Raw genomic sequence first — 26966 nt, 5'->3', positions numbered from 1 at the left:
AGAAAAACGTTTGCTTTCGGTTTCCCTAAATTCTTCAGTCATTTTTCCAGTGCAGACGTGAGCATTACGGAAAGATGGCTGCCATGTCAAATGTGTTTCTCTGTTCTCAATGACCTGGTCTTGGCCATGAAGCTACAAAAAAAAGTTTCAGATAAAAGAAATACAGTTTGGAGCAATTTTAATGATGTTGATGTTTCTTCCGTGGTTATTAATAGCCATCTAATGGATAGATTAATTTTTGACATTTTACATTCATTAAGAGGATTTTTCTGTTTAGTGATTTAAAGGACAGTTTTAAAGGTTTCAGTATGTTTTTTTTAAAATTAAAGGTCAAACTTTGTCTCTATTCGCCTGGTTATTCAGATACAAATATTTAACAGCTGGGCTCTAAACTATGAGAGACCACAAGGTCCCAGGAAATTCGAAGTCACATCTGTGTCATGTTTGTATATCACATATGCATTACAGGCATATCTCACATACCAAGTATTACAAAATAATTCAAACCATGTAAAATGTACGGGTTTTAAGGTTGCATCACAATGTACCACACTCTCTCAGACTAAAAGCCTAAAACCACAGAAATTTGTTCGGGGCCATATGAGAGGACCATCAGACAGACTGAAACTCACAGAACATGCTGGGCAGTCGGCAAAGCCATGCCTGAGACTTGGAGAGGCAGAGCCCTGAGGACTGTGCTCTAAGGACCTCGTTACTGAGCATGGCTCTGACTGTTGTCTCTGAGGTCACTGCATCCCTCATAATCTATGGGTTGTATGAAAACTCTCAGGGGGTTTCTAACCCCTCACTGAGCAGTGTCACTGGTACTTACGGTAATAGTGACTGACTTTTTCCAAGCATGGCTGCTGGAGCAGATTAATTCAACCACTACCCTTAGAAAGAATTTGCACATGTAGACTGTAAAATTAGGTTAAGATGCGTTTGTTAATGGCTTTGAGGTAGAAAATTTTGGGGAACAATTTAAAGTTTAGAAAGGTGTACTTTTTAATATTTGAGTGAGGGACTCTTGAAGTCAGGGAACAAAACAATGGCACCTCAGCTATTGCTGGCTGGCATACCTTTCTTGCTAGGGTGGGTTGGTGATCAAAGGTGGTGACTAACTCCTTGTAGCCATTTCTGCCCTCAGCTTCATGATGTAAAAAATTCGGTTAATGAATGGGTATGCGCTTTGAGGGTTTGAAGTAGAAATAGAAACAATGCTGACTGATCAGTTTTCATAAATAAACGTTTAGATTTGTGATTCTTTTACGATGTTTTATAAGATTACCATTTGATATAAATGATAAAATAAATTATCCTTTCTTTGTAACTGCAAGTGAAAGGACTGGCTGAGAAAATTACCTTGCTTGCTTATACTGTTAATCTATAACACGTTGCCTGGGTATGAGTGTCTGTGTGTTTTGGGATAATTTGTTTTTCACCTGTAATATGTAAAAATGTTTAATCATGTAAGGGATATGGAAAACATTGTTTTTTTTACTGGTATTCATTGTATTCATTGACTTGAAAAGATAGAATGTAACCACAATGCAAATTTTATATTGCTTGGAAGATTTTCCTGGGGGCATACAAGCTGTAAGATGAACAATGAAGAAGTTAGAAGGGAACCACCAGGAAAGATGTAGAAGGAACGAGGAAGAAATAGTGGAGAAGGAAGGCATCAGGAAAGAGACAGAAGGGAAACGTCAGGGAAGAACAGGACAGAAAAAGAATAGAGTAGGACATGCAGCAGACAGAATAAAAAATAGAAGACGAACTTCTCATCCCTCAGAAAAGAAGTCTGTGTGTTTTTCTCGCCAACTCAGCATCTCGTTCCCAGTCTCTCTGACCTGCAGAAGGCTGGACCCTCTGCAGAAATGTACATCATAACTATGTACATTACAGCTAGGATAGAATTATATGGTTTACAAGACTATATGCTAAAGACTTCTTAACTAGTAAAAGTCTCTGGTACATTTAAGTCAGACTTTATCCATTAAGAGCCTAGCAGATAACCATGTTTGTTGAAGTTATGACGCTTTCACTCAGCTAATTAGGAGAACATCTGTTCCTTTAAGTATTGCTGGGTTTAAAAAGCACAACTGCACATATGTAAGATTGGCTTTAAAAATAAACCACAAAGGGGGTAGTATGTGATGTTTTGATGTATGTATACATTGTAGAATGATTAATCAAGCTGATTAGTGTTGTGGAATATTATTTTAACTAGGCAAAGATGTGTTACATTTGTTTATGCTGTGGAATATTACTTTATGTGAAGGTGTGTTACATTTGTTTACGCTGCTTTTGTTATCAATGTAAAGATGTGTTACTTTTTTTGTGCTGCATTTGGATTAATTCTGTAAAGATGTGTTGCATTTGCTTCGCTTTGCTTGCTTAAGGCACCTGATTGGTCTAATGAAAAGCTGAGTGGCCAATAGGTAGGCAGTGGAGGGATAGGCGGGGCTGGCAGGCAGGGAGAATAAGTAGGAGAGAAGGAAAGAGAGGGAGGGAGGAAGAGGAGACGCCCTGGGACAGCCAGCCAGACATGGAGCAAGCAGGGAATAGGATATACAGAATGAAGGAAAGGTGAAAATCCCCGAGGCAAAATGTAGATAAAGAGAAACGGGCTAGCTTGTAAGAGATGGCAAGAAATAAGTCTAAGCTAAGGCCGAGCAATCATAACTGATACATCTCTGTGTCATGACTGGGGAGCTGCTTGGTGGCTCAAAGGAAAGCCACATTCCACATACTTGCTTTGTATACTTGTAATGTAAAGTCTACTCTTCCAGCCACCCTAAACTATTGAATACATTATTACTGATTGTTACAGTGCCCACAACAGATTTCCATGATTTTAAAACTGATACATGAGATTACTGTTCTAGAAGACCTGATTTCCCTATGGCCTTAATGATGTTTCTCAGGATATTGATTTTTGTCCCCTAAGCTCTAAGGAGTGTTGCACTATGACCAATAACCACCTTAATCCATGCTGTTGGTGTTTACTTTAATGTTCCATTATTCCACCCAACAGCTCTCTAAACCTTGTCCCCTGAAGCAAGTCAACACACATGCCTTATCCAAAAATCACAGTTTTCTTCCTTTTCAATGTTTCCCCAACCGTTTTCTCTGGCTGAGGGCAGATGGATCTGTTACAGATTTCAGATGTCCACAAATCATTCACTATGCTGTGAGAAATACCAGCCACTCCTCCTCCACACAAAGAACTTCCTTGCCCTCTAAAATCTTCTTGCTCTTTGAATATCAGAAATTATAGCAATAACTTCTTAAACCAACTACTATTAGCCTTATTAAATTATTCAGGCATATATATCTTCTGATGTTGAATGCAAGATTTAAAACAAATATCCAGTAGGGACAACTAGTGGGTTTTGGAGGATCAAACACTTTCAAAATCTTTCATATATTGTTAAAATTCTACTGTTAGTTTTGAAGGTTGACAACTTATGTCATGATTTTTACTTTAATGAAAGAATATTTTGGGGTGTCCTAAGGTGAAATTCTACACAACTGCCCATTGGATTTTGCTGAAACCTGAAATTTGTGTTTTAAAATAACTCTGCTTATGTTGGAATACTCTATTAAACTCTGGCCAAGGAAATTTGTTTTTCTCTTATTGAACACAGTGTCAAAGGATTCTATTTAATCTCAGGGAATATAAAATATTTCATATCACAGTGGTTAAAAGGGAAACGATATTTTAATCATTGTAGATTAAAAAAGCACAAATCTAGTTTCTATGAATTCTTCAATAACTGACAGACTGTGAGGAATTCTTGTGAAGTCGGCTCCTTCTTCAAGAGATTTTCAACATTAAAATCCCGCTTCTCACTAATTTATTCCATAGTGATGAGGCCATTAAACTGACACACTCAATAATAAGGGTCCTCTCATTGCCTTAGTGAAGAGAAAGCTTCTTGAAACATTCTATTTTACTTTCCTACATTTCAACAGCTCAGATTGAAATATAAAACTCTGGTATATGCAAATCAAAATTATGCATAAAAATAGGTTAGCTTTCCATCAGGAAGGTTAGTTACCCATAGGAATGGACAGGAAGCCCAGTAGTTGAGAGCATTTACTGCTCATTCAGACCACCTGGAGTTAGTTGCCAACACCCACTTAGTAGCTCACAATAATTTTTGCCTCTATGGGCAGCAAGCATGTGGTGCTTTTATAGCTCACACAGGCACACACCTATACACATGAATAAAACAAACAAATCTTTAGAAAAGAAAATTGACTATCCGTCAGTTCAGGCTGACATGAACTCCAAGCCATCCTAAAAGGCATCGCAGAAGACATGGAGATCTCTGAGGCCAGTTCTGCTTGATTACGTTTGTTATGTTGTTGCGTTATATCACCACCCAGTTGTGCCAATTGTATGCTTGTCAAGAGAGGTCGTAGAGAAGTCTTCTGTGTACAGGGCATGTGCAAACATGACTAAAGCTTCCCAGTGAGAGAGGAAAGGTCAATGGAGTGAGATGACCATAGTTTTAATTGTGTGCTGACGTATTTATATGGAGATTAGAACTGTGTTTGAAGACTGTTATTCTAACTTTTTAATTATGTGTCGACATGTTTATATGGAAGTAGGAACTTTGTTTGAAGACTGTTAATTTTAGCTTATAAATGAATTGAAATAAAGATTGTCTATGGAGTATGGTCATTTTATTTATAGAATTTCATGCAACATACACAGGAACGGGAAAGATACTGAGAAAAATCATCAAGGCAGTGCCAGGTACTGATTGATAAATTTGCCTGTTTTTGTTGCTGAAGGTGGATGAGTTCCACTCTTAGACAACGTCAGCCATGGGAAAACGTTTCGGAAGCAAAGGCTGAATTCAGTATAATTCTGTTAACTACTTTAGATGACCAAATCACAAATGCCTGTAACATAATTTAACCCTTTTAAGTCAGGTTAAAAACTGGGCCATTAAATAAAGAATCTTTGGGTGAGCAGAAGTGTTTGAAAAGAATAAAAACAGACACAAGGAATTAGTCCTTTTTTGGACGGAAAACGTAAGTCAGGAAAACAAATGATCAACAAGTCAGGCAAGGAAAATGTCACATAAGGCTGCCCCTCTGGGAAGAAGCAGGACTTGGGAGCTGGTTGGGGTGTAGTATCGTGGGTGCCTCTGTAGGTGCCCTTTTCACAGGTACTACAGGGCTTCATGCAGTGCCAGGAACAAAAAATGGAAAATGGAAAAAAATGTGCACTAGATTGTATTCAGAACACTATATAATTTATATAAGCGATTTTCTAATATTTAAACAAGGGTAAGATCTCGCTAGGTGCCATATATAATAGCCAAGGTGGTTATTTTTGTGAATATTACCCCTTTAAAAGTTATAACCTTGAAAATGCTTATGAAATCCTTAAACCATACTCTCAACATTGAACATAAAAGAAACTAGCCATTCATACTTTTAAGAGGCATCGTGTCTAGGGAAGTAGATGGGCTATAGTCAAAGGAGTTTTCTTAACATGGGAAAGAGGTAGATGACTCTTGTTTACACACTAAGCAAGGGATCCGGGTAGATCTTTAAGATTTTACAAGGACGGTATGATGCCAAAAGAGAAAGCTGACCTTATGGAGAGCTATACCATGTATGAAATGAATTGGTCTATGAATTTGTTTGGCCCACTTCTGACCTAATTGCTAAGTAGCATTGAATATAGACTTGTTCAAACAACACACAGATGTTATGCCTGAAGACTTCCCAGGACTGCAGGTGAGTGCCTTTAAGAATTCCATCTTCCTTTTAGCTAATGGAAGAGTGAGTTGAATATGTAGCTGGAAAAGAGTATAAGAATGGGGGAGATGGCAGATGGTGGTGCGTTCAGCGTTCCAATCTGCACGAGGTAGGTCACGAGGATGGCAAAGGACTTCAAAGACACGTCTAGTGCCTTCTGAAGATCAAAGCGGCAGGCTTGTAAAGGACTGGAGGGGGTGATGCCAGGGAGGGCTCTGCAGTGAGGACCCTGCTGTAGTGATTTCAGCTTCCTCAGTCTGCCTCATCATCCTCAGATCGCCAAGACTCCTAAGTCCCAACTGACAGCCCTGTCTCCACAAAACGCCCGTGCAAGCTTTCCCAAAGCTGTCTGGCTCTATTAAGGGGCCATTGGGACGTGAAGGAAGTGGGGACCAGGTTCTAGGTCATGCTTCATTAGTCGGCCTCTAGTTACAGGAGGAAGAGGAGCTTTAATCAAGCCTTTGACGTGATGCGGTTGCATCCACCTTAGTGTGTGTTGTGGTAAAGAGAGCAGAAGCCAGTCAGTATCAGCGTCATCAAGTGAGAGAGCCAGAATCAGCCCAGTCAGTATCAGCGTCATCAAGCGAGAGAGCCAGCATCAGCCCAGTCAGTATCAGCATCATCAAGTGAGAGAGCCAGCATCAGCAACAAGTCACTGGCTCCAAAATCACTTTTGCCGTGCGATTCAGATTATCTTCCTTTGACATGAAAATGGCCTTGGCTCAGCAGGACAGAGATGTCTTAAAGCTTGTTATATCCTTAGCTCTTTAGCTGCACTGAGGCCTAGCCAGAGTCCCTTGTTCTTGCCTTATTCATTGAGTGATGAGCCATTCCTCAAGGATCCTAATTCAAGAGTCGTAGGAATTACCATCTAGGGCATGACACATGGCCCAGTTTGGAACTTTTTGTATACGTGCACAAAATCTCCCCCTGAAGACCCACCATCTCCACTAAAAGACTAAGGATTTTCATACTGGGGTAGAAACAGTTGCTTTCTGGCAACTGTTTAATGGATGCTATCATTGGAGTGGGGGTACTGAGAATCCCCAAGGTAATCTGATTTGCATACAGCTTTCTGGGTGGATGCTGAGCTGTGGGGGTGCACTGAACTCAAGCGACCTGGGGGGTGCAGACAATGAAACCTCCCATGGACAGAGTGAGGCCCACTCACAGAGGATGCGAGGTCAGTGTACACAGCTTTATTGAGCAACACCCTAAAAACAAAAACCGCAGTCCAGTCTCCTCAGTGTTAAGAACCACGAGTTTTATACAGATCTGTGGTTCACAGGGAACAAGAAAAAGGGACCGAAAATGGGAAGAAAGGGAAGCAGTCAAATTCTAGGTTAATAGAGGAGGCAGAAACACTCAGAGTATTTATTCTAGGACTATTTTAGGGTACAGGAAGTCATGTTATCCATCTAGACGCATCCACCATGAGCGCCGTCCGAGCTGAAATGATATAAAATGACCTTCAGTAAGGATGGGGTCTGCCTCGGTGTGGGGCTGCAGAATGCAAAGCTTCCTAAAGCACGCAGCATCTTTCTAAGCATCACACGGAGTCATCACTAGAGAGATGCACAGGACTCCTACTGACCACACAGTTTTTCCTTTAGCAAAGATGGCTTTATGTGCTGATGGTTATGAAAAGGGATGGTCACAAGAAGTTACCGAATGATGAAATCTCATTATTTTGCTGTGCGTGCTCTGTGGTATCGATGTCTCACAGTTAGTACTCAGGGCAGATTTAATTGATACATTGCAAACACCGTGGAAACTTATTCTCTTTGTTCTGCTTATTATAAGGAAGCAGGACTTTTTCATCTCAGGCTCCAGCTTATGGGAAAAACAAGAAGTGGGATTGATAAGTCTTTCTCACTTAGACCTTCTCTAGGATGTGCCAGAATATTGTGGAGGGAGGTTGGCACCTACTCATCCTCTCAGGGAAGGATGGGAGTGGTTCCTGCAAGGCAGTTGGGGTCTTATGCCCAATCACTAGGTCATTTCCCTTACCTATCTTCTTGGGTTCCTGTGAGAGTCTCCATGTATTCACCACGTAACTCCCTGGTGTTAGGCTGTGATATTTCTCCAAATTAACCAGAGCACCTCTTGTGAGCCTGCATGTTCTAATGCTAACAGAGGAGTGCATGGGTCTCTCGGTCCTTGAGCTCATGGAATGGATTTTGTGCAAAATGTCAAGCCACATAACCACATCTTTGAAAAGTTCTTGATATTATCCATGCGAGTATTTGTATGGAAACTGTATTCTAGGTTTGGTCTTCAGCCCTGGCTTCAGGGATGCCAGAGGCCATCTAGTTACATGGACTCTTAAATTATGAGTCACTTTAGACCCTTTCTAATAATACGCCCCTGCATATGTCTAAGTAGTAAAGTTGAAGCATACCCCACATTCAGAAGTTACGTAAACCTCAAGAGCCAGCCCAGTCCTCTACACACGTCCATGTGAGAGAGACTGAGAACAGGTGATGGGTGTTTACAAACTTGTTTCTACTAATGATAATAATATTCTGCATTTGACGTACACTGGAGTATTTTTCCCACCGCAGTATCAGGCTTATTCAGAAAGGGATGGGTGTTTAGTGACAGAATTGGGAACGTACCTCCTGGTGATGAAAGGACTTCCTGAGGAGGGAACCGAGTGGGAGAAGAGCGTGTCGTTCATGCTGGTCACAGGTCTTGGAGGCCTGAAACAGAGCACGAGGCACGTGAAAAAGGTAGGGCAAGGTAACGGATTCAACCTTCCTGCCACCCACGAGGGAAAGGGTGAGAATCAGAGTTGTCTCTCGTCATAGACCCATGGGAAAGCTTAGATATGCCAACTGAGTTATTCCAACAGTAGAAAGTTACAATTCCTCAAGCACACAGAGGAGGATCATGAGTGACAGGGGACTATCTCCATGAGCTGTGAGCCTCGATCCCTTCTTGAGGCATGTTTCTGGACACGTCAAGGATTCTGAAGGCTCTGTGTGTTCCTCATGATGTGGCCCTCTTTAATATGCTGGTCTGAAAGGACACACGCCAAAACGAAATCACGTCTTGTTTCGTTTGCCCTCTATCTGAGTGCATTGAAGCGGCATCAAGACCCCCCTGCTCCTGCCACTTGGCAGACACAGGTGCCAATCATGCTATAAGCTTCTTTGTCTTCTTACAAGTTGTAAGGGAAAACAGTGACCGTGTTCCCCAGAACTGCATTGGGTCTGCCTTCCTCTGCTATACCCCTGCATTGGGTCTGCCTTCCTCTGCTACACCCCTGCATTGGGTCTGCCTTCCTCTCTGCTTTATCTCCATTTCCTCTCACCATGGTCTTCATCATGCGTTACCCACATCAGATAAAAACACAGAATCCAAGTCCCTATCTCATCTCCTAGACACTTTTTGTCTCATTTTATTGAACACTAATTTAGAACTCAGAAGATGAAGGATATACCGGATGTCATTCATAGTGAGAGGAAACTTACTTATTTTCCTATTGAGATGGGATCGCATGTAGCCCAGGCTAGCCTCACACTCATTATATGCTGCTGAGAGTGATCTTGAACTTCTGATTCTCTTGAATGCTGGGATCAGGTGCATGGGCCATGCATAGTGCTAGGTTTATGTGGTGCTGGGAATCCAACTCAGGTTTTGCGTGTGCTAGACAAGCACTCTACCGACTGAGTTATATTTCAAGCCCCAAGAAGAAATGTTAGTTTTACTCTAATTCTATATTTGCAATTGACAGTATAGGACATTTTGGAGATGAGACATTAGTTTCAGCAGTCTAAGAGAGTTGATTAACAGCTAATGTAAATGGTTTACATTAATCCAAGTTAGTTTTGAATTTTTGCCTTTCACAGCAAAACGTGGACTCATTTATCCTGTTTGATGTGATGCTGCAGGTTTTAAAATATCAGCGCTGTCTGTGAAAGTTCACTGAAACTTCTTCCTGGTGTCTGGAACTTTACCACGTTCCAAGAGTCTTGGTGGCTCCATTCTTGGATGAGGTCAGAACAGATTCACTATGTCATTCACTCTGGAGTTATCAACTAGGGTTCAGAAAACAATCTGAGAACTTTGGGTTATTTACCTAGGATGCGTCTCTGTGGTGGGGAGCAACATAAGGGTAGTTAAAACTAATTGTGCTGTAACGAGAATAACTTAATTTTAAAAGGGGGTGATCAGTGCGTCCAAGTGTCCTCTATAATTAGGAAGGTAGGCACATTAGATTTTAAAACAGGAATTGGGATGAAATGCATTCATTATAACTTTGCAAAAAGTTAAAATTGACCCCACATTACTTGTTTTCTTTTTATAAAAGAAAAAAAGACTGTCAAATTTTATTCTATGTCTAGGAGATGGAAAGCAAATGAATTGACGATGCTTTTTAATTAACTAAGCCAGTTTTTTTTATTGAACCTGGTCACTGCAAAACTAAAATTGGGATTTCTTACAAAACCGTTTCAGATTTAGGGGTCACCAATCAATACATTGAACCTGGAGCAGCAAAAAGCAGCTCTGAGAGCGACTGAAGTCCCTACCTTTCTCCATTACCAAGTGGCAAGTCTGCTTCCTCAGCATAACTCCCCGGGAGATGTTAATGTGTTAATTCTTACTGAAATGGAGCAGGCCCACATGAACAATGAGTCTCAGAGGCAACATGCAAAGACGTTTTTCTGCACAGATCTTAGCGGAGAACTTACAAAGACCTAACACTGACATGCCATCCTCTTCCTAAGCACAAAGGTTCCGCTCAGAGCCGGGCTAGTTTTAAACTAGTCTTCTACGGCTCACCTGTTTTCCATCTCGTAACTACTGATCGTGACGGCTGTCAGTTTGTGGGAAGTGTGCGTGTGAGGGGTGTCCATCACTTACCAAGTATCACTTTTTGGCAGCAGGGAAGTGGAACAGAATAGAAAATGTTAGCCATGGCAACATTAACAAGCAATACGACCGTTGAGCGCACATGCCACCGCCAAATGCCACCACCTGTTCGTTTCCATTTAAGAACTAATTCATGACTGGCAGTGTCTTTTTGCTACATGTGCGTAAAATCCCCTGGCTCTTGAAGGCAACAGCATTTTCTTTGTCATGTGATTCATTCCTATATGCAAAGTTAGTAGCACCCCAACCTGATTTATTGTTGTTATTGTTGCTCTTCTTGTTGTTTTTTGAGATGGGGTCTCCCTGTGTATCCCTGGCTGGCCTGGAACTTGCTACGTAGACCAGGCTGGCCTTGAATTCTCAGAGATATACCTACCTCTGCCTCCCCAGTGCTGAGACTGAAGGTCTGTGCCACCACACTGGGCTGTTTAAAAGTTCTATTGATTCAGTCTCTCCTCATCTAAGCTTCGTGCAAAATGTTTGTTCAGTTACACAGTCTTACCACCACCATGTTGGACATTTTCCAGAGTTAAGAGCTGGAGATTTAAAGAGTCTTAATGAGACGATTTTCTAATTAATTTATTATATATAATTAGGCACAAGCCATGTGGTTTTGTCTCAGTTTTTACCAATGGAACTCAGAACGACTTTTCTCTGCTCATGGCTGGATACACTTTTCAGACACTACCATCAGGCTTTAACACTAACACAGCAAGATGCGCTTGAAGACGACAGGATTGCTTTTTAAACACATGGGTCTCCCAGACCACACGTGTCCCTTATCACATGAAGATACCTTCTCACAGGTATTCGATTGATGCGATTTTTTCCTAAGCTGGTAGTCATTTGTAGATTAATATGCTTTTCATACTAATATGCAACAGATGCTGTATTTTGAGTTTCTGCTGTATTTTCTCAGTGCCTCAACCTCTGGGTCACCCAATGCCTGACAGAACATGTCCACTGACTCTCCCAACCCCCACCCACTGCCTCTGCCTGTGAGTTTACTGTGTGCACAGGTGGTGCACTGGGATATTTACAGACTGGCAGGTGTGTATGAACATACATCCATACAATGAAAAGATGCGGCTTGTATCAAAATTAATGAAGCAATTCATAAGCTATTTCAGGATGGTGTCTGGTAGAGAATAAAAATAAAAAATTTCAAACTATTTTTGTTTTTGTACTATGGCCATAGTGCTCTGTTTGAGATCTTTCTGCTTTTTAAAAAGATATTTTGTTAATAATTTTTATTTTATGTGTATGAGCATTGTCTAGACGTGTATAAGTGTACCACATGCATGCCCGGTGCCTGGGGAGGTCAGAAGTGGGAACTGGGTCCCTTGAAATGGGGCTTAGTTACAGATAGTTGTGAGCTGCTGGGTGGATGCTGGGAGCCCACCTTGGTCCTCTGCAGGAGCAGTCAGTACTAGTAACTGCTGAGCCATCTCTCCAGCCCTAGATATTTTCGCTTTAAGTCATATTTGGGAATAAGATATTAAAAACATTAAGTGTGCAGGGAGGTATTAGTGTTTGGTATTTATTAAAGTGTTCATTCTCTTATTCTCATTGTATCGTCCTCTATAAAAGGCTTGTGGTGAGAGAACTTGCTACTAAATGTCATACATTTTATAAAGCACATTAAAATGTATATTCACATAGACACACATACATATTCAGTCATACACTCATGCATACATACACTCACACATGTATACACACATACACACATACATACAAACACATATGCACATATACACGCATAACACATGTACACACACACACAGGTCCCAGGTTCTGACTGTACAGACCCTGGGCTGCGTAAGTATAGCGTGGCTCACTTTTCTGAAGCAGCACCCTCGCTCTGCTACACTTAGTGCTCTCAGCATCAGGCCCTGGCCATCCGTTCTCCCCCTCCATGCCCAGCACCTTGGAAGTGGGAACAGTCAGTGGAAAGCGAGTCTCCGCAGAGGTCACACAGCACAGACTCCTCCCACCTTGTGTTCCTTCATGAGCAACTTGGATGTTTTGTCTCCTTGGTGATGCCAAGGGTAAGAGATGGCTTTAACTCAAAGCTCCTGGGAAAGTCATCACTATAAGCAGTTGGTCCCTTGGGATACTCCTCTTGTTTCTATACTTCTGGTTTACTTTTCGGAGCATAGTTTTTAAAAAGTATAAAGTAAGTTAGCAAGTTAGCCACAGTCTACAGGGTGGGCTTTTTATATTGGCTTTGTTGAGGTTGTTTGGCTTATGCCAGCATTTTATTGCTTTTATACTTAAAAAATTAAAGCTTACAAATGTGTGTGTGTGTGTGTGTGTGAGAGAGAGAGAGAGAGAGAGAGAGAGAGAGAGGGAGGGAGGGAGGGAGGGAGGGAGGGAGAGGAAAACAGAAGGGGTGAAGGGCACCAGCGAGAAGGGAAAGAGGCACAGGGAATGGGAACAAAGTGTACTGGTAAATATGTGGTAAGTTTACAGTGAAACTCATTTCTTTGTATGATAACCAACATAAAAAGAGTAGAAGAATAAAAAAAAAAACTCGGTCCCTGACAATGGATGTGCAGTTGCCTTAGCATGAATGTTCCAGACATGTGTGCGTGGAGGAAGACACATCAGAGACACTCACACGATGTGAGCCAGGTTGAGTGGCTTTTCAGGCTGGTCAGGGAACATGGGATGCAGAGGTTCTCGGCTCGAAGCACAGCTCAGGGACTTGCTTAATGCATTCGTTAGCTTCTTAGCAGGTGATTTCTAGAAAGAGAACAGTAACAGCTTTTATGTCTATCAGATGAACTCAATGTTTTTACTAACGGTTGTGTGTTCATCCACTCATTTCCTGATCGACTCATTTATTGAAGAACTCTGCCCTCTAAGTCAGGAAGTTTGTTAGAGGAAGCCACTGTAAGCTGGAACAAATCATCAGGCTACCCACCCCTGCTTCAAAGTCACTGTGGGGTGCTAGCTGAAGGGAAGAAGTCCTTCTGTGGGAAAGCATGTGTTGAGGGTTGGGAGGGTAATCCCACACGGGAGGATTAACAGCTGTAAGGGAGGAAGGAGAGGAGAACTCATTCTAGAGAGGACAGTTGGAGATAGCCAAGTTCCCATTGGGTAGATAGATTTTAGTTTATGTCTCCTCAGGAAGAAACATAATATGTATGTGCACATATAAATATTTGGCAAGTTACCCTTTACATAAAGCCTACATGGTTCATTTAAATATGATTTATACAACTTTGCATTCTTGTGATTGAACCATTTTAATCAGTTCCATTGGCTTGGGCGATGGTACTGTCAACAACAACCAATCCAGGCACAAAACAGTAGATGTCAAGACAGAGGGAGAACTGAACTTTGAGTTTAATTGAGGTAGTTCAGAAATCAGAGAGCCATGTAAAACAGTAAGCACGCAGTGTCTACTCCACAGACCAAGTGCCACATGGTCCTGCCACATAGGCACTCACAGTCCGTGCTAGCCCTAAGTTAACCACTCACACTACGAAAAGATGATTTTAAAACCACAAATTTCCCTCTCCATTCCTTGGGAAAAATATCCGAAAGTGCACCAGTTTTGCTGAGCTCACATTCTCATATTCCTGTCTAGTCATGCACTTGGAAGAAATTAGGGATCTCAGCATTTTTTCTTTTTCTTTTTTTTTTTTTTACCAATTTGCACAGAAATAAAACAAAGTGAAACTTAGTAAGACACATCCTTTACAGTAAAGTAAGTTATCTAGAGCTTTCTGACTTCCTGTTCATTAGATCAGTATTGACCCGTCTATATCATGGGAAGAAACAGAGTTTGGTTCTTCCAGTATTTTAGGTCTCAGAAAGCCACACATGGTTCAGGTACAAACAGGGAGAGATGTGAAATGGTAGGGAAGGGAGAGGAATGTTGGAATAGAAGCCAAGTTTGCCTTTAATTCCATCATCGTCTGTCCTGGTTAGCTTTTTTGTTTGTCAACCTGACACAAGTCAGGGTCATCAGGCAAGAGGAAATCACAAACAAGAGCATGCCCCTCTGTCAGACTGTCCTATTGCAGAGTGTGTGGGGCATTTTCATGATTAAAATTTATGCGGGAGGGTCCAGCCCTCTGTGGAGAATGTTGTCCTGCGGAGGTGGACCCGGGTGCTATAAGAAAACTTGTTGAGTAAGCCGTTAGAGCAAGACAATAAACAAGGTTCCTCCATGGCCTCTGCTTCAGTTCCTGGCTCTAGGTTCCCACTGAAGTTATTTCCCTGACTCCCCTCAGTGATGAATTGTGACCCGGCAGTTTCTTCCATGAATGGCCTTTTATGTTGGTCTCTATCTTAGCAGCAGGGAAACTTAACCAATGTACCGTAACACACATCCAGCTTTAAACGCAGCTGGACCTCACTTACCCATGATGTATACTCTTTCATTTGGTGCTGGTTGCTATGGGAACCTCCTGCATGGCCCCTCCAGAAACAGTCCTGGCAAAGTTGGTAGTTGTGACATTGTTGGCATCGGTAGCGAAATCCCATCATGCTCTCGCTATGACAGTAGGAACACTCAACCGGATGGAAGACTAGGAAGGAAGTAAATGAGGAAGACACCAGGAAAAGTGTGAACTAAACTAAAGAAACACACAACTTACAAGGAATTTTATTTTTCTGCTGTGTACCGTGGTGATTTCAGACCACGATCCATTTTGACTGTGAGAAGTGTTTGGCTTGTTCCTGGAACTACACTTCTTAAGCAATGTGTATATACAGGGGTGGGGCAGGGAGTAGATGTGAACCAGGAGGAAGAATTATCCTTCGGCAACACAAATCTCTGCAATGCCTTTGTTCTTCTGACCCCTATTTCTTAAGTCCTGAGAATGTAAATTATTCAGACTGACTAGTCCTTCCCCCACTCCGCCTCCCGGAGACCAGCAGAGGTCATGAAGACACAGAAGCACAATGAATGAGCACAGTTAAGTATTCACTAGGCAAGGGGCAAATGTTAATGAAATAGAAATGGGAGGTAGAAAAAGAAATGAAATAGGGGAATAATAAAACTAGATGAGAGAACTGAGTTCCTTAAAAACAATGGAGTAGCTAATGGGCTTATTTAATGAGTGGCATTGCCTTTATCTAACACACACACACTTTTCTGGAGGCAGAAGGCTAGGTCCCCCAAAGATAAATTATTTGAACACAGTTCTGATTTAGACGGTTTGAGAGACACCTCCCTTGTTTTGTCAGGAAATGCGAGCTGCCAGGATGGCCATGTCAAATCTTGGCAATCGGAAACTAATATATAACCAGATCCAAATTGTCTAAATGCCACGAGTTAAAGATACAGCAGCAGCAATAGCAGCAACAGCTGTAACAATAACAATAATCCTTGTTTGTTTTTAAAGTTATCTGATTAACTGGGCAAGAAATGTATTACAGATGAAAATAAATGAGGATACGAAGTAAAATGTGAGAAAAGACCATGATGCATTCGGGATGTGCTGCTGTCCAAGGGACATTTGAAGCCCCTCTCCTGGTACCCGGGGAAGCTAAGGATTGAATTAAGCCTGGGTAACTGCCTTGGACAGGTCCTAAGAAACAGGACCTCTTTTGTGATAGGAAACACGGAGATTTCAGAGCTGAAACCACAGCATTGGGATTGGTTCATGATGCCTTCTCAGATGGGGACCAGAGCTCTGAACCCATCCTGTGTCACACTAGGCATTTAGGGCTCTTGGCTCTTGTATACGTATGATTCTTAGTAATTACAAAGGAACTAATAAATTCAGTCTTTAATTTTGTCTAAAAGCAAAATAGAAGTTTATTATAACCCTGAGAGACAACAAAGTCAGATGATAAATATTCCAAATGAGAATTTAAAACAAAGCCAACTTTATCCCTAACGATTATTAAAACAACATATAGACATAGATTATTTTCTATTCTATTTGACAATAAAACTACAAACATTAGATAGAGGTTTTAGTCTGATCCATGTATAAATTTCTTTAAACCTGTCATAGGTTGTGTTTTATATTTAAACTTGGGTATGTCAATGATAAACAGCATAAACAACTCTTATATTAGAAACCTTTGCTACTTTTTTTTTTTTTGGTTTTTCGAGACAGGGTTTCTCTGTATTGTTTTGGAGGCTGTCCTGGAACTAGCTCTGTAGACCAGGCTGGTCTTGAACTCACAGAGAATCTGCCTGCCTCTGCCTCCAGAGTGCTGGGATTAAAGGCATGTGCCACCAACGCCTGGCCCTTTGCCACTTTTGAAAAGAAACATGCAGCGAAGTTTACATTACTCTGGTCTTTAACATAGATATACTTTATAGACATGTTTAACCTTGAACACATGCTTTAAGGTGAGCAAGTTGCTACCATTTATTGCTTTCATTTATTTCCTTGCCATTTCTTTCACCTATTCATAGATACCAATATGGAAAATTTACATCTAATGTCTTAGAAAATGGTTTTTGTTTAAAATGTTTTTAAAATGTTTTATTTATTTAAAAAATTTTTATTTTGTGTGCATATGTGTCTGAGTGAGGGTGTCCAGTCACCTGGAACTGAGGTTACAGACAGCTGTGAGCTGTCATGTGGGTGCTGGGAATTGAACCCAAGTCCTCTGGAAGAGCAACCAGTGCTTTTACCCCTGAGTCATCTCTCTAGTTCCCCAAAAATATCCTTTATTGGAATCTTTCTATTGAACACAGATAGCTTGTAACTGAGGTTGCAATGCAGTTGAGGTATTTTGCATGTAACATATAATATTTTGTAGGTCAGGAGGTAGGTTGGTTAAGTGGTCCACTAAACAAATTTCCCTAAAACTACATGGACTTCATAACTATCAACTTGGTGGTCTACGTTGACCAACTTAAGCACCATCTTTGGCTCAGCAATAACTACTCACCATTTTCTACATTCGCCAGTCGATGCAGAAGAGGCAGCCAGACCAGGCACTGTGGAGGAGGGTCTGACATGAGTGTGTCCAAGAAGCCATTTAATGTGACCTTTTTCTGCATCAGAAGAAGAAAAACCACAAAGGTGTAGGTCAGAGAACAATCTGAACTCTTGGGCTAGCCACATGTCGCTTGACAAGGAAACAGAACACTCACTCAGTTAACTCCTTATCTAGGGAGACACAGAACTTGCCAAGGGCACTGTTGTACTTGTTTACAACCGAGGACATCCACTGCTTTGTGTGCCCAAATGTCATGAGACCAGATTTTCTGCACTGAGTCTACTCAGGGGATAATCATAGAGGACTCTGCGCCTCTGTCTCAGAGATGAGGGGTGGTGTGAAAGCAAGGAAAGATGATGAGACGAAATCTGCACTAACTCAGAAGTCCTCATGACACAGACTGTATGTAGTTCCCTGTGGGTTGGGCTGTTTGTGAATGATGACTTTCCTCTAATGCTTACACACTCAGTATTTAGTGGCTATTATGAATGGCTCCGCTGGAATTCCGGAATAACAGCAATCGTGTGGTCAAATGTTACAATTATTTTATTTGAAAATTTGAACCAGGATATCAAGGTAGACAGGACCATAGTAGTTTTAGTAATAGTGAGTCCCAAAGAGGTGTAGTGTTTCTAAGGCCCATATTGTGGGCTAAACCTTGCATCTCACTAATAACAGATTCTGGATTCATGCTTTTCTGTCAGCTTAGTGGCGTCACATGAGTCTATTGATGGTTTAATTATTGTCTGTGGTCCCACAGCCCCTCAGGCTGTGCACTGCTGGCCACTCAGGCCAAGGCCTGGGGGGGGCCTCTGGTCCCTAGGCTCTGACCCTGCTGCTGCTGCTATATGTAGGTTTAAATTAAGTCTCTATTATTCTGTTTATCAATAAGACTCATAAGTCAAAGGCTGGGGTGAAAACCTGCCAGCTCAGAGAGGCTTGGTAGCAACTAGCTGACCTTGCTTATTGCTGGAGATACCTCTCTTCCCTTGTCCCAGAACCAAGAGGAAACCCAAAATTTCCTCCCCACCCTTTCCTTCCTGTGTGTCTTCTATATCCAAATTACTGGCTTCTCTATGGCCAATTCTGGCCAGCCAGTCACTGGCACTGCCCTCTGGTTCAAGGTATAACTCTATTGGACAGTCTCAGGAGTGTTAGAGTGCCATCAAAATATCCCACATCACGGGATCATTGCTTAGGAGACAGTAGTTTTAAAAGATATCAGAATTTATATGTCTAAAAGAAAATTTTCCTTCAAAGCTATTACACTGCTATAACTTTTCCCAGTGAAATATTTCAAACACATTTAGAATTTCAGTCATTTGTTTATTTATTTCTTACATGTATGGGTGTATGTGTGCTTTGATTATGTGTATGTCTGTGTGCACACACATGAGTGCCTGGTGCCCATGGAGGTTAAAAAAGGGAGCCAGATCTCCTGGGATTGCAGTTACAGACTGTTGGAAGACTCCATGTGCATGTAGGGAATTGAACACAAGTCCTCTGCAAGAACAGTCAGTGCTCTTAACCACTGAGCCATCTTTCCAGTCACCTCCTCCCTGCCCCTGAATTTCAGCCTTTTAAATTGTGGCTATAAAGACATTAAATCAAAAATAAACTGGACTTGTTTTTATTTGTGTATCTTTTTTAAAATTTTCGGATGACGTTATCCACTTTGGTTACTTAATCGTATAGGCTAAATTATAATTGATCCTGAACTTTCCAAGAGATTAAATGTAACTTGGATGTGTATAAATTTCTCATCATTAAGAATAAATAAAGAATGACGTTATGAGACAATCTTTAGGATATTTTGAAAGGAGCTTTTAGCATGAGACTATCTTATTTAATAGTTTTTGAACATTTGAGTAATTTTATGTTTGAAGGTCAGGTATAGAAAGACAAACACTAGCCTGGTGGCAGTGGTGCACACCTTTAACCCCAGCACTGGGGAGGCAGAGGCAGGTGGATCTCTGTGAGTTAGAAACCAGCCTGGTCTACAAGAGCTAGTTCCAGGATAACCTCCAAAGCCACAGAGAAACCCTGTCTCAAAAATCCACAAAAAAAAAAAACAAGAAAGAAAGAAAAACACTATGTGTTTTCACTCATGTAGAAGCTAAAACTCTCATCTCAAAGAGTAAAGGATAATTCCTTAGAAGCTGGAAGGAGGAGGAGGAAGAGAGATGGAGAAACAATGGACAATGGGTACCAGGATGCAGCTAGGAGAAATAACAAAATGGAGTCACTGAGAGGAGACTGTATTGACTCAGGGCAGGGGTAGAGGGATGTTCAGGAGCAGCTAAGCCCTGAATGTTGGGGTTGGGACTGTGATGATTACATAAGGGCAGAGTTAGCATCTAATGCAGCCTGTCGTGCATGTCTTTACTCATCAGGAGGCTAGTTACATTTCTGCAGATGTATGGTAGGAGTGACACTTGATGCAGGTTCAACTTTGCAGACGGCCAAGTATATGCAAACTGATGATGTCACTAGCTGGGTGCACAGTGTGGTTTTGCAGTAGCTGCTGTGCCATTTCTTTCCCTTTTAAACTTCGTTTAATGTTTTAATTGAACAGACCACTTAAGAAAGCATATCTGATTAGTTTAAACTGTATGACTGTGAACAAACATTATCTGCATGAATTTAGAAATTACCACTATATTTTATTGGGGAATGAATGTATGGTCTTTCCAAAGAGGTATAAGCTGGAGATGTGATAAAGTAAGCATCTTCCCTAGCAACACGGCCAGCTGAAAGCATCACTGTGACACATTGTGAGAGATTTAGACACCAATGTGCATCATGTATTGGACCACCCTGACAGTCGTGTGGCATGTGAGGACATCATGTTTTAGACCACCCCAACAGTCATGTGGCTTATGAGGACATCATGTTTTAGACCACCCTGACAGTCATGTGGCATGTGAGGAATGCCTCTCCTTTGAAGAATGTTGGCAAAACTTAGTGTGGGGGCAGGCATACCTCATTTGGGGCTGAGTGACAATTCAGTTCTTTTGATAATATAGTGATATTAATGACAAGGATACTGGGGATGTGTATATATATATATATTTCTGTAAAGACTAAATTAGGCAGTAGATTAGCGTGGCATCTGCCTTTTGGTGAATGAGCACTAGTAATTATTACTATTTAGATATAAGCTATATGTATCAGCGATATATAAATATATGTTAGTTGCTGGATCACAAGCCATTTGTCAAACGTTGTGAAGAAGAATTTGGGCACCTGAACCAGAAGTCACACACACAAAACAACAACTGTGTTAGGAAGGTTTCCTTAACAATGTTACCTGTTGGGAGAAACAGGATCTGGCTGACTGTTCTGTGTAACCAAACGAAGGACCTTCAAAAACCGCAGTGGGAAGTTTGAGAACTTCCCGAAGGAACTGGTCATATCTCCCATAAACCATCACTCCACTGGAGTCAGAGATCATTGAGAAAATATCTGATAGGAAGAAAGGGGAAAGGTATTTACCATACAAACATTATAAAGCTCTATTTCAACATCTCTTGTACTAATAATGCAGAACAAGTGTATTATTTATGAAAACATAACATGAAACCTGATTTTTCTGCCGAAATTGTCTCAGCATGATATCCATATCCAATGTTTTCTTTTTGTTGTTTCAAGACAGGGTCTTGCTAAATGCCTGTGTCCTTTTGAAGGTGAGTTGTAATTTGGATAATATTAACATATTTTGATAAGAGAGAGAACATGATTTTGTCTTGAGGTTAGTTACCAACGCACACATAATGCTGCAAAGGTAAATTTTATATGTGTTACACACTGCTGTGGTTTGTATGTGATGAGCCTATGGGATGAGATGGTCCCCATAGGCTCATGGGTTCGAACACCTGGCCGTGGGTGGCGTTGTTTGGGAAGATGGTGGAACCTTCAGGAAATGGATCCTTGCTGGAGGAAGTCTGTTGGTGGGTGTGGACTTTGAGGTTCTACTGTCCGGCCCCACTTCCTGTTCTTTCCGTGCTACTGGATAGCTGATGCAGGAACAGACTGGTCTCTTACTCTTGCTAAGTGTGTTCTCTATCACGTCAATGGGATCCCTCGGGAACTGTGAACCAAATAAACCCTTCTCCCCTTGAGTCGTTTCAGTCAGGACATTTTATCATGCCAACAGAAAAGTAAGACAAAACTGTCAACCTCTTAGGAAACAGAATGAAATTGTCACTGCAGAAATGTGGGAGGTCCAGGTATCATCTATCTAAATAGCAATTTATCCATTTGTGTTATTATCAAAAGTTTAGGATTTCAGTGAGTGTTTTTGAAAAATAAAGGGCACAATAGAGATAAGGATGAAAAGAAAGAAGCCAACACTTAGTAACTTCCCACAGAGGCAGAAGGCTTTGTAGACCACATTGTCCAACAGGGTGGAGGGCACGTGACTTATTAGGAAGGGCCTTTGTGTGGTGAAGAGGAGCCTAGGCTCACAGGTGATCTATGAGGTAAATCCAGGGTTTCAGATTATTCCCCAGAGTACCTCTGCCTTCACCGAGCTGTGACCTCTCTTCTGCCATGATGTGAGCTTAATGAACACTAACAGCTGAATTCCCAAGGTGCTTCCTAATCCCCTCCACCCCCGGAATTATCAGAATGGAAGGACTCGCCTTTAGTTTGTCTAATGCTAATTAGATAAATCACTCAGCCAATGTAGCTGCTGAGACAAACTACAATAAGTTCAATGTGCTACCTCTGTTCACTTTGAATGTAGCCAAGACTATCACAAGCCATGGCTATCACATTTACACTGTAATTCTATATCATACATTACAAGCTTTTACTGGGTTATGGTTTTAGGATGTGAATCAACTCTCTTCATGTGAAATCTTCCCAATAAAAATGATGTTTCACAATTGATATTAATGGTGACATTGTAGAAATTCTGAGGTTAATAGCCAAAATATATAAGGAACTCAAATAACTCAATAGTAAGAAAAAAAACCTGACTGAAAATGGGCCAAGAAGCCAAGTAGATATTTCCTGAAGTAAGACATACAAATTGGTTAGAGGTTAATAAAAATGCTCAGTGTCAATGGTCATCTAGTAAATGCAAATGAAAGCCATGACCAGATACAGTCTCTAGTAAAAATGAAAAACAAACAAACAAACAAATAGAATAAAAGAGAATGAGCGTGGGGGAGAACTTGGGGAAAGGGAATAGTTGCAGATGTTGTGGAAATAAAAATTTCAGCCATTATAGAGTTAAATAACACAATTAGAAAAAATATAATCACCACATGATCCAGCAATTCTATTCCTGGGCATGCATCTAAAAGTATATCTAAATGAAACTCGTTTGTGGGTGAAATGCCTTGCTTCCAGGCTTATGATGGCATCTGCACAACAGTGAAGATGTACAGGCAAGCTGAGTCTCCATTAACAAATGGATAAGTAAGAGTGGCCCATCCCCAGTGGAGTGTCGTTCAGCTATGGAACAAGGAAATCCTACCACCTTCAACAATATTGATGAGCTCCAGGGGGTGTGCTGTTGAGTGAAATGAGCCCCACACACGGACATGAACATTACATGTTCAGACTCACATGGAAAATAAGCATGGTGATTTCAGAAGTAGAGTGGAGAATGGTTATTACCACAGACTGGAGTACTTAAAAGACAGGCAGGGTTGTGAACATGTTGTCAAAGAATATGTAGTTATGGCTAAGCAACAGTTCAAGAGAGAGCCTTCACAGAAGGGTGACAAGGTCATGAAATATGTGTTAGTACACTTGACTGTATAAAATAGTGCATACGTTAATCAGATAGATTTAACCATTTCGCAGTGTATTTGTGTGCAAAATATAAGTAATTTTATATTAATTAAAAAAGAAATTAAATTTGAACCAAGGTGTTGTCTTCATCATCTCTGCAATGTTGTTTGCTTGCTGAGTTTTAACTCAGGCTCTAGTCAAACTGTCCAAGAATAAATAAATCAAAAAGAAGCTTCCAGCAGGACAATACGTTGGTTAATTTTATATGTAGAAGCTGAAAAGAAAACTAGGGAAAATCAGACTGGCTTTTCCATGGGAGTTACCATCTTGCTTGCTTTGGGAAAGGTAGGTGGTTCTAACAGGGTCACCCTGTGTCTCTTTGAGGCTCTGATTTTCCAAGCCAGGGTGCCTTTTCAAATTCTGCTTGGGCTTTTCAAATAACTAAATGAAAGAGCTTAGGCAATGTTGGTTCTGGTTTGAATGTTAACTACCCCCCTTGCTCATTTTTGAATATTTGGCATGTAGCTGTTGGTACCCATTTAAAGAGAGAAATTTGATAAATACAAGGTGTTTGCTATAGTGTGGGTCTTCTGAACTAAAGGAAAAGAAAGTACTTAGCAAATATGGATAAAATATGACATCCCAGGCTTATGGCTTTGGACTTGGAATTCCTTAAGATCTGGATTGTTGGGGTTGAAGAGTTGCCTGGGTTGGTACAGTGTTTGATTTGCAAGCATAAGACCTTTGTTTGTACCCTAGAACTATGGAAAATTCTGGGTGTGGTGGTGCATGGCTGTAATTTCAGCACCAGGAAGGCAGACAGAGGAGGACCCTTGGAACTCGCTTGCCAGCCAGTCTAGTTTAATTGGCCAGCTCCAGTCCAAAGAGAAACCCTGTCTCAAAGAAGATGTACAGAATTCCTACGGTGTCTTCTATCGCACATGCACCCAAGCAGAGATGCACACGGGTGGGAGTATGCATACATGCACATACACATGTATGCAGGCACACACGGACACACTCAGGAAAAATTAACCAACAGTATTGTCTAAGAGACAAGTGTTCCAACACATTAAAGCAGCTAATTACAAGACGAGGACAATTAAACCAAAAAGGAGGTCACTTTATGTTCGGCCATGTGCCCACAGAAAGTGCCCTTCTTTCTGTAGGTTGTCTTAATGGTGTCGCCAGAAGTAACATGGTGAACACCACGCGTATTGGGTGGTGGTGGCCCTAAGAAGTTATAAAATGGAATTGGTATCCCCTTTATTGCATTTCAAAGCATTTAACAACATTTGCTTCATTTTTTTCTGTTGTTAAATGTGCTTGTGTTGTTAGTTGCTTGCCTAGCAACCATGCATTTGATATATATTTTAAGATTTTTACTTTGTGTGTATGCATGCATGTATATATGCTTTGTGTGCGTGCGTGTATGTGTGTGTGTGTGTATGTGTGTGTGTGTGTGTGTGTGTGTGTATGTGTGTGTGTGTGTGTGTGTAGATGGGGAAAATCCTAGGAGCTGGTTCTCTCTGTTTACGTTATGTATTCCTAGGATTTAATTTAGGTTTCCTGGCCTGTGTGCAATCACTTCTCCCACTGCCTTCTTGACAGCCTTCCATTCAAATCTGATCCTTCCTTAGAGGAAAAGTGGCTCTTCCCAGCCCAGGAGCTGAAGATGAGTGATAAGTCTGCCACACGTTTCTTTTACCAGTAACTGCTTTAGTGACTGTTCTGAGATGGGCAATAAGACTGGACAGGAGAGAGAGAGAGAGAGAGAGAGAGAGAGAGAGAGAGAGAGAGAGAGAGAGAGAGAGAGAGAGAGAGAGAGAGAGAGAGAGAGAGAGAGAGCAACACCTGACACCAGGAGCTGAGCAGAAGAGCCTGGGTCCTCCAGGAAGAGCCTGGGTCCTCCAGGACAAGGACTCATTGGTTTCAGGAAAGGCTCAGAGGATCCTCATGTTTAGAAGACTGACTTTCATTAGTTTGGCTCAAACTTATTCTAATATAGGACTGGAGAAATGGCTCAGTGGTTAAGGGCACAGACTGCTCTTCCAAAGGTTCTGAGTTCAATTCTCAGCAACCACATGGTGGCTCACAACCATCTGTAATGAGAGCTGATACCCTCTTCTGGCCTGCAGAACACTGTATACATAATAAAACAAATCTTAAAAAACTAGGACTCTTTTATTCATGTGTCTATGAACACAACATTGAATGAGTATTTGAAGATGCTTTTGAAGATTTTAATTTTTTTGAAACATTTCTCTAATGTCCTTGGCATAAATGGCTGTGACATGAAGGCAGCAGCCGGGCTCTTCTGGGTTTCCCGTCTGGTTTCTTTCACGTTGTTACGTTCCCTTTTCTTGGCCTCATCTTGAAGAAGTGCTTCCTAGATAATTCTGAAGCTGCTTAGAGAGTGACGAGAAGGCCACCGGTTCCTGGAACTTCCAATTTATTGTCTCTCAGTCAAACATTGAAGTCGACAGTTTTCAAATTCTTTGTCTCCTAGGCTAACCAAAGAGAAACGGACTGCCCAGGTTCTGGGTGGGTGTCTCTGAATTCTGGCTGTATTGGGTATCCATGAAAGGAATCACAGATGTGGAGGAAACAGAAGCCACCTCAGGTTTGCCTCCTGTCACTAATCTGGTTAGCCAGTGAGAAATTGTTCACCTAGTATGTCTGGCTAGATTCCCAAGAAACAAAGGGGGTTTCCCTTCTTTAAATCACTCCCCTTTGACTACACAGAATCTTACAAGCAGAAAGGGAGGAAGGTATTCCAGGGTTGACAGAGCTAGGAGACACTCTCCAGGTTCAATGCCCATCCCCCCATTAAGATGCAGAAGCAGCTGGGTGGTGGTGGCACATACCTTTAATCCCAGCACTCGGGAGGCAGAGGCAGTGGATCTCTGTGAGTTCGAGGCCAGCCTGTTTTACAGATCGAGTTCCAGGACAGCCTCCAAAACAATACAGAGAAACCCTGTCTCAAAAAACCAAAAAAAAAATGCAGAAGGAAACTAAAGGATTAAAGAAGTGAAATCATATCCATGGCATAACTTAGAAAATCAATGGCATGGCTAGACTCACAACTTGGATTATCAATGCCAGTTGTCATGGCCTTTCTAACATAGCATTGCATACCATACTCACAATATTTAGGGTAAGAGATGGGGTGAAATCACAATGTCAACAAGATTTTAAATTAGTGGAAATTGAGTATTTTAGTTTCTGGAGACCGGCAGTTATAAATTATGATAATTTGAAAGTAGAGAGGAATGTTCACTTCATTAAAATTTATCCAATGTGGAAATATTTTTATTCTAAAATTCAAACGCCAAAGAAGACTGCATTTGAAACGGGATGTAAGGCACGCGGCAGGGACAAGCCAGGAGGCGGGGGTGGGGATAACTTACATCTTAACTTGTCCATGATCTTCCCTCCACACAATGTGGCCAAAGCCATTTTGACAGCAAATACTGAGATTTTACCATGGCCTTCCCTGTTTAATGATAGCAGAAAGAAGATGATGTTACTTAGGGTACATCCAATAAAGAATGTTGACATTTTCTACTCTGTAGAAATTGTAGGACACATGACTGCTTATATTATGCGGACACATTTTAGAAAAGATTGTGAAT

General features: G+C 41.3%; 1 protein-coding gene across 26 annotated transcripts in view; it reads right to left on the bottom strand.

Annotated features, from left to right (window-relative positions):
- Dtna (dystrobrevin alpha) overlaps positions 1 to 26966 on the bottom strand; it is a 346019-nt gene that overhangs the window by 52014 nt on the left and 267039 nt on the right. For 15 of the 26 annotated variants that reach the window (XM_040757910.1, XM_040757911.1, XM_040757914.1 and 12 more), the window contains 7 exons: positions 26742 to 26827; positions 20897 to 21051; positions 17536 to 17641; positions 15040 to 15206; positions 13286 to 13410; positions 10654 to 10662; positions 8403 to 8486 (listed from right to left, as the gene is read on the bottom strand). In XM_040757910.1, the coding sequence (XP_040613844.1) occupies positions 8403 to 8486; positions 10654 to 10662; positions 13286 to 13410; positions 15040 to 15206; positions 17536 to 17641; positions 20897 to 21051; positions 26742 to 26827 (732 nt within the window). Of the gene's footprint in view, positions 1 to 6961; positions 7234 to 8402; positions 8487 to 10653; positions 10663 to 13285; positions 13411 to 15039; positions 15207 to 17535; positions 17642 to 20896; positions 21052 to 26741; positions 26828 to 26966 lie in introns of those variants that run through there. The other 11 variants (XM_040757936.1, XM_040757915.1, XM_040757935.1 and 8 more) reach the window with 3 other exon arrangements.

This window comes from Mesocricetus auratus, unplaced genomic scaffold, assembly GCF_017639785.1.
Source record: "Mesocricetus auratus isolate SY011 unplaced genomic scaffold, BCM_Maur_2.0 Super-Scaffold_100015, whole genome shotgun sequence".
In the NCBI taxonomy this organism is placed as follows: Eukaryota; Metazoa; Chordata; class Mammalia; order Rodentia; family Cricetidae; genus Mesocricetus; species Mesocricetus auratus.
This window is presented reverse-complemented; position numbering and strand designations above follow the sequence as displayed.